General features: G+C 37.5%; 1 protein-coding gene across 4 annotated transcripts; it reads left to right on the top strand.

Moving 5' to 3' along the window:
- Positions 1-69: 69 nt before the first annotated feature.
- On the top strand, positions 70-6,763 carry LOC111243800 (uncharacterized). Of its 4 annotated transcripts, none has more exons than XM_022789917.2 (8): positions 70-204; positions 521-626; positions 1,453-1,557; positions 1,848-1,964; positions 2,142-2,884; positions 5,176-5,269; positions 5,650-5,732; positions 6,236-6,763. In XM_022789917.2, the coding sequence occupies exons 1-8, from the start codon at positions 125-127 to the stop codon at positions 6,534-6,536; spliced, it is 1,629 nt and encodes a 542-aa protein (XP_022645652.1). In that variant the 5' UTR covers positions 70-124; the 3' UTR covers positions 6,537-6,763. The 4 variants fall into 4 exon arrangements, with proteins under 4 accessions (XP_022645652.1, XP_086838002.1, XP_022645653.1 ...); XM_086981876.1 differs by having other exon boundaries at positions 5,633-5,732; positions 6,236-6,373; XM_022789918.2 differs by lacking the exon at positions 6,236-6,763 and adding an exon at positions 5,949-6,086.
- The last annotated feature ends 1,843 nt before the right edge of the window (positions 6,764-8,606 follow it).

Genomic DNA, 8,606 nt, shown 5'->3' with positions numbered 1-8,606 from the left:
GCAAAGTGTGTATTTGAGTGACGAGGCTTGAGTCATCTACTGCGGCCTGTACATATACCATTGACGACTCTCTTTCGGATCCAAAAGGCATCAGCAACGTATTCTGCTCTATCGCGGTTCGAGTATGGCTGGCTGTCAATTTTGCAAGGCACCATCACCAGCCTACGTTTGCCCTCGATGTACGGCTCGATTTTGCGGCTTAAGGTACACTGCAATGGCGTGAGAATTGATTACGTGTTTATCTCATTATTTTTGACTTCGTTTCTAAATTCTACAGAATCTAGCGTGCGTATTGTAACCACTGAGAGACTCAACGTGTGCATAAAACTCTATTTACAAAATAAAAAATACGCGATAATCGCCGTTTGTGCTACTTGAGAGCTTATATTGTCTACTCGAACCAATACGAGTTCTGGTCAGTTTTTATGAAGGCTGTATAATAAATTCCTTTTATACATGGTTAATGTGAAAACCGAAGTTGCTTCTCTGTCACCTTGTGGGCACTGTTTTTCTATTACAGATGCTACAAGTGTCAGGAACACTCCAACTGCAGCGAGGGATTCTATCGAGAATGCGTTGAAGCGGAAATGAGACAGCAAATTCCCGATCAGCGAAACAAGGAAAAGGTTTGAGTTAGAGAAATGTTTGTTTGCTGAGATAATTTAAACTAGCCACTTACCTATTGTTAACAAGATGTTGTAATTCAATGTCGGATAAAAGGTTCAACTAAAACGTTGTAAGTATGGGGCAAAACTCGTTCGTGTTAACAACTGTATGTTGCTATATAATGAGGTGTGATGATTCCGTAGTGACTTGCACATTAAATATCAGAGAGAGAAGAGACCTCGGAATCAACATGTGTTAGATAATATCCGTTGTTAAACTCTAGAAGCATGATTATAAATACAGCATATCGAAGTGCGGTTACGCTTATAGGTCGACCACGACGGGAATCGTATGGGAGAATCTTCGAGATAATTGTACGATACGTCTTTAACATTACTATTACTGGGCTAATGTCACTTGTTAATTAGGAGGCGAATATCAAATTAATGGATTTATGGGATATGTAGATTTATTGAGTTTGCTATTGAATTCGCCTTATTGACTGCCCTCAGGACGGATAAGATCTCCATCTCTTTTCAAGCGTATCCATATATGTTTGCATAGACACAAGATGCAGGTACATTAAACGCATTGAATTTTTCTAACATTATTGAGGGGCCGACTTAAATAGTCACAGTAGCTTCGCATATATCATAGTCGTAATGATCTCTTAAATTCTGAAGTAATTCTAATAATAATAACATTGTCAGAATATTTAATTTATAACAGGCAAATATGACATGATAATCGTATTTAAGCATACATGGAATACGATTCCGTACATTAAGAAAATCATCCAAAATATTTGTGCCTGGAAAATTTACTCTTATTTTTTAAATATTATAGGTGCAAGAAGCACTTGTTCGAGAGCGGTTGACTGTATCTGATGATGATGCATTGGAGAGCAGATTAGCCTCAGTCGACCTCGATAATCCCGACGAAGTCCTGCAGGTAGGAAAACTACCGCTGTTGTCTACAGTTTCGCCTGTATACTAAGGTCTTTTTTGTTTCGTTGAAATTTTCGTGTTTGACTTCTTAGTTTACAGACGTACAAGACGCTAAAGCGCTTATCACGTACATTGGCCAGCTACTCCTTTTTGAGAACATGTTATATAGAAAAGAAATTTGAATATATCACAGATATGTCTCAATGTCTTGACATTTTTCGCGGAACGGTCGCAGCAGCGGAACAGCATACATTAACGTTTGCTTAAATCGTATTTTGTCCACCACTGTTTCAGGTTTTGACAAATGAAGAGCGAATGACTTTCGAGAATTTAATGAAATCAAATGAAATCGGCACATACATTACTGTATGGAGACCTTGGTGGACCGCAGCAAAAACACGTATTGAAGAAGTACGCATAATTGTTTTACTCTGTTCATTGGTACAATTTCCAAACCCGTCATTCGATTAGGAATGACTTTTGTCTAAACATTTACATGTTTCTAAACAATATCACAAAAGTTGTTTCTAACGGCATAGAAAATATCGCTAGTATATGCCTCTACATAACTACCGTATTTGGTCATAGGTGAAACCCTATGCAGGACATAATGAGCTTGCAAAGTTCAAGCAACAACGCAGGGAAGCCCGACCGAAAATTGGTGGACGAAAGGTGCAGAATCTGAATACCAGTACGACTAATACTGATTCTTCTAACGATGACAAGAAAAGCAACGTTTGGGATAACATGATACGTGATTACAAATCCAACGATGACAGTAAATCAAGTGGAGATCCATCTACGAACAAAGTGGTATCAACTAAAGACCTCGCAGGTGGTCTTAATGAGGAAGTTCTTGATGAAAACATGCCTAATATACTCGTTGAAATAGTAATGCCGGATACTGATGGTTCTCGGTTCGAGAAAAAGACTCGTATAATTGATAGCCGCTACCGCGGCAGGAACTGCATTGTAAGTGACGCCATTTGCAGGGAAAATACTGCAGAGAAACACACGGCAGTAGAGTCCGAAATTTCAGTTAGAAATCCTACAGAAGGGCTTCCACAAAAATGGAAAAAAGGCGGGCACGAAGTTTACGATGGCCGTACGACAGACATACAGCAGTCTATTGAGATAGGCAAGTATACCGGAGATTTCAAAAGCGACGCTAGTGAATTAACGGATGCGACTTCTGCTAATCAGAACATCCTTTTAGACACGTGGATTGAAGATTCTTCCGGGTCGAAAGTGTTTCCTGAATGGGAAAATCGAGAGAAGATTCTTGCCACAAACATTGTAAACTTGGTGACCGCATTTGCATTTACCTCGAGGTAAGTATATATAAAGTATAAAGTTGTTGTCTCTACTATAAACAAATCTATTACTAGTATTTGTCGAAATTGAGTACATGTCTTAACACTCTGCAATATTACTGCCCTAAACGAATTCTGTATTTTTCTATTAAGACAAAATTGTGTTAATATATTGTATATTTAACTGGATGGGAAATAGTTCGCAAAACAATTTCTCATCCAGTCAAATCCATTGTGAATACATTGAATTCTTTATAGGCTAGCTTAAAAATTGTCGAAAGACTTAAATTACGATCTAGGAAATAGTACAGTGGTAACGTGGGCATTGAGTACCCTGGTAAGCCAGATCCAGTGCCGTATATTTGCAAAAATAAGAAATTTTCAAATGAGCCCGCTAGATGTATAATTGACGAGACGTGAGACTAAAAAAAATTATGAGGGGCATTCCAGATTCAGTGCGGCTCGTATAAGGGGTCGTCAGGCCGCATATTATAAAGCAGACTCCATAAAAGAGTATATATATATATATGTTGGACAAAGAAATCTGATGATAAGTGGGTCTTCCTTTTTTGCTTGGAGTAGACTGTCTATGTTGTTGTCAGTCTTCATGCGGATTTTAAAAAATCCATGGAAATTTCCATGAAACAAACTGGAAGATTCTCAGTAAGTTCAAAACTTAAAGGGTCCAGAAATATATTAAAATGGTTCAAAAATGCCATTTTTGACACATTTGGATTTTTGATACAACAATTAATACTTTTTTAGAGGAAAGAATACTAGTTACCAATATGCTAATAATTTAAATAAGCTTCAGTGTTTTTGAAACTTTTATGCCTTTGTAGTTTTTTCGGTCTGCTATCAAATTAAAATGTGATCGTTTGGACGTCATAAAAACGCTACATTCTTTTGTATAAGTAGCGTGTTTGAACAACATTCTAACGAAGGTACACCTCTCAATATCGTCAGATGCACTGTTAATGTTAAAAAAATATATTCGTATAAAAGAAGGAACATTTTGAAATTAACTAGTGAATAGTTTCGATCGTGATTTGAAGAGGCAATCTTGGTAAATAATGGTTATATTGAATAAGCATTTTTAGCGCATTCTTTAGATACAGTTCCACCCATAACAAAAGGTCTTGTTTAGACATATATTGAGTTGTCGAAAAACTATTAGCTGCTCTTCTGGCTAGACTGCTTCAGAATGACAGATTTCACGTAATGTAAGTCGCGTCGGGTCGGTGTCGGTACTATTTGAGAGCTGAGATGCCCTCATTCAGACTTACGATAAAGCACTTCAAAAATGAGTGAAATTCCTGAAAAAATTCGCCGTATTTAATTACAATAAAGGCACAAATGCTGTCCAGGTCCATAAAAATGTGGGCCATTTATGATCAAGCTGCGTTATCGAAAGAGAAGGTTCAAATATAATTTTGCCGCTTCCGTTTTAGAAATTTCTATGTGAAAGTGCTTCCTGTAGTAGTTGATCAATTCAGAAACAGTTAATGAAATCATTGGGGAAGTTTGAGAAAGCTGGCACGTGAACAAGCATAATGTCACCAAGGAACCCAAGATCTACCAACAAATAGTTGGGAAAACCTAGTCATATAAAGACATAACCGAGTTTACTCAATCGTATTTCTGTGTACTGAAACGTCATGGAATCGAGCTCTCTATGATGAAAAGTATGAGAACATTTGGAAACAAAAAATTATCATCTACGATCTATTCCAACTTTAAATCGACGGCAAAGAAGTTACGCTATGTGTTTGGTGGAACTGGAAATGGATCATGCATTATGAGTTACTGCTGCGTCAACGGAACAATTGATTCGTAACAACAAGGTAAAAACAAACCATTGAAAAATATCTACCGGAATTTGTGAACTGACAAAGCGCCAAATTTTATTATGGTTGTGTCAGACCACGTGCGTCTTTAGCTACATTGGAAGAACTCGAATGGGAATGCATTCGCTGTTTGATCCGGATCTTGCACCATAACACTTCCATCGTCTACTTAATCTCTGCAGAACTTCTTGAATGACGTTAATTTAGTTCCATGTTTATCTTAATAGAAAGTTACAAAAATCAATCGTTACATCCTTTGGCAGTCCTACAGAGATGAAATTAGGGTGGTGCGAAAAAATGGCAGAAGGCCGAGCAATAGTTTAGCAATATCATTCTAAAATATACGAAATATTTTCTTCATTTTTAGTTTAAAGCGACCAGCGTTTTTTCAACAGAGGGATATATACACACATACGCCTGTAAGACCAATATGTACTTAAATTTATTTCGTTGTTGCTTTAGGTTTTTCAATGGTGACGCACTGGGCATGGAGGTCGATGCCGCCGTCACTCTAGAATCGATCTGCGCAGTGCTCAGAGGACGAAATTTCCAAACGGTAAGTAATGAGATCATAAAAAATCTAATGCTTAACGTTGTAAGAAGCAAACTTTTAGAAACCGGATAAGGCTTAGCTAGCCTTGAATTTTTGTATAACTCGAATTACGTCGTGCAAGAGTAAACGCAATGCCGTGAACATAAACGCATCCAGTCAACGTGAAACGGAGATTTCTCGTCATTAATTGCTGTAGGACCTTCAATATTTATAATGCGACGAATAGTCTGTGATGGGTCCGTACCCCGAAAAAAAAATACTGACAAAAGCAAGTTTATTTGGGTGAAATAACTCAACTGCCTTTACGATACTGCTGCCTTATGAGTTGTGTGCAAGTCCTTAAGAATTTAGCCAATACAAATTCAGACCGGATTATGTTGCAGATCGATACAGCCGTTGGTGATATCCTCCTGCAAGATATTGTTATCAGAAACGCTAATCCTAATGTTCTTGTGTCTGATGTCAGGTAAGGCAACATGCAGATAAAACAGAAATATTTATTAACAAAACATCTGGTCAGCTTTTATTGGCTGATTAATTATCGCCACCGGAGTATTTTCGATTGCGAAATTCACCCATATTTATTGTATCCCCTGGAAATTCTATCAATCAAATGAATGTCTTAATAATTTTGAGAGTTTCACGTTTGGTACCTCCGCTAAATTCTGCTTCGAACGGCTAGCTCCCAGAATGAAATGAAGCCTGTCTACGCTCGGTTTCGAACTCGAAGGACCTTACGTATCCCTCAGCCTAGCACCTGTACTGCTTCATGATGAAGATATCAAATAAACACTTCAACAGTGATATGAGAGCAACCAAACTATTACCGTAATTCTGATTAAAAAAAAGCTTTCAATTTTCTGCATTTAGAAGAAAAATTGCCTGCCACAAGCAACAGTCAATCAGCCTGTGTTAGATTAACACTGTTTGTATCGGAAGTAGACCTAACAATAATAACGTGTATTTCAGTCTAATACTCGATACCGCCGAATATGTTGAACGAGCTTTGTTCGAAACACGGAATCTATTAAAAGCTGCACGACGCTCATTGAAGAAGCAACCATTGTTAACTAAATCCAGTGAGATTTCTTTTGAACAGCTTCGAAACAACTCGCGCATCGACTTGACTGATGCTTTGCTACACCATAAATATTTTAAGCTTCTCATGCTTAAAGTGGATTTTTATTTCGATTGGGCAACGAAGAATACAATACGTTTGCGGGAATGGACCCTACCTGTCATTTCCCTGCAAAAGAAAAATCGACAATGACTTCTGTAAAATGAAGAGTACTGCACAGGCCGAAGAAAAATGAATTCGTGTTTTATTAATACGTTGATTTCGAACATGCTGAAGACACTTTAGTAATCTACTGTTAAATTAATGGTTTCCTGGTTAACGTGATAACGACTCTCCTTTTTTTTTTTATGTAAATGTGTTAGTGTTGTGTAAAGGTAAAGCTATGTTAATTGTAAATAAATTATAACAATTTTGTTTGACCGTTGTTGTAGTGAAGGTTGTGTAAATGTTCATGGTCTTTTTGTAATTACTGGTCGTCTATTTTAAGAATGATACAACACATTTAACCTGTGAGTGCAAACCGGCGAGTGGTAGATAAAGGTTGGACAAGGTAAGAAAATGGTCTGTCTTCAATGCCAATCCGTCCCATTAATTCTTCGACTTGTTCCAATGTGTGTGTGATTTTTGTGTTATGGTATGTTATTATGTTAACATAGATAAATGCTCACAGGACGAAACGAGTAAAAACAATTGATGCTATTGGCCAGTTTTGTGGAAAGTAGTTGTTTTCACCCAAGATAATAGTAGCAATATTTGAGTTGTTATCGGCACGATGGCTACTTTGCTTGTCGATCACCCATAATTTATATTTAACAAATTGTAGCATTTGATATTTTTTAGCCATAACAGTTAAACATTAAATGAGTGAAATATCGTCGTTATGCAATGCGTTTCGACAAACCGGCTCAGCGCGTTTCCCTAATGTTATTTGGTTGAATGAACAACTTTGGACGATTCGTGTTTTCTAAGATCTTTCGTGCTACCATAAATGAGTTAGAATTTTACCAATTACTAGGTGATTAATACTTTAGGATACACTGTTATTAGCCTGAATTCTGAGGTTTTTACATTGACCTAGGTATAAGCTGCTCTTGCTGGTTCCACATTCTTAAATTTGTACAAGTACTGCAAGATAAAATGTACAGACAAAACGGGACTGCGATATTTCGTTTTCTCTTGTTTGATTTTTTTAAGCTTATTATTATGAGGTTGATTTGCTAGTAATTGTAACGTTTGTTGTTGTTGTTGTTTAGAATAAGTAACCAACCTTAGCGAGATACGGTTTCCGCAGCTTTAACTGCAAAACGGCACTGAATTACACATTACACATGCATTCGAGTTACGTAGAAGCAGAGTTTTCTAGGAAAGAAACCTAAAAACTACTTCTTAAAAGCCAATTAGCTAGTTTCACATGTTAACTGGGGTTCACAAACGAGTGCCTGAAGTTCACACTTACAACATCTATGGCAATATATACTACTGGCGCATTGTTGCTAGACATTCTGTCCGCGGCTTTTATCATGGATTCTCTAGATAGACGGCGAATGTTCGCTGTAAGTACCCCAGTCGGAGGTGCATGTCAGCTACCCAATTGAGAAAACATCTCGTTATCTTGTTGTTCCTATTTTCTACTGTTTACTGCAACATTCTGCACGATAGGTTTGATAAACATACGATTCGTATTAAACTACTGGTGGCAGCCAGACAGTTATTTAGGAGATGTTCCTTAGTTGTGCTTTTAGTGAGGTCCGGGGGTGTATGTTTCCGTTATTCTCGGAAAGCTCGGTTTTTAAATACTCCACGCTATACACAATAAGTATGATGGCTGAGAGCTATGATTGTACGAGATGTGTGTTGAGAAGAAAAAGATTTCATGTGGCTTCGTATATTAATTCATATCGCGAGGGAAGAATTGGTCGATAAGGGCATAGAGATGACGCACAGAGGCTTAGCATCATTAAGTCTCGTTAATTTCATCACTTAGCGGTTGAAGGTTACCTGAGATAACTATTACTCCATAGTAGTAGTTCTCCGTATCTTTATTAAACTAAGGGTCGGTGTCTATTTACTGCTCTTTGATGTCTGATTTGTTCCCTGCAGAGACTACTCTATCGAATTATCATTCACAGACATTTTATGCGCTTGCAGCATACGTATATGACACGAGTGAAATGTTTTTTGAGATTCCATAATCACCCCCAGAATTAGAGAAGGATTAGTGATGACTCCAAAAAAATACGCGATCTTAAACCACCCCGACCC

Source organism: Varroa destructor, unplaced genomic scaffold (genome assembly GCF_002443255.2).
Source record: "Varroa destructor unplaced genomic scaffold, Vdes_3.0 BEIS01000002.1, whole genome shotgun sequence".
Classification (NCBI taxonomy): Eukaryota; Metazoa; Arthropoda; class Arachnida; order Mesostigmata; family Varroidae; genus Varroa; species Varroa destructor.
This window is presented reverse-complemented; position numbering and strand designations above follow the sequence as displayed.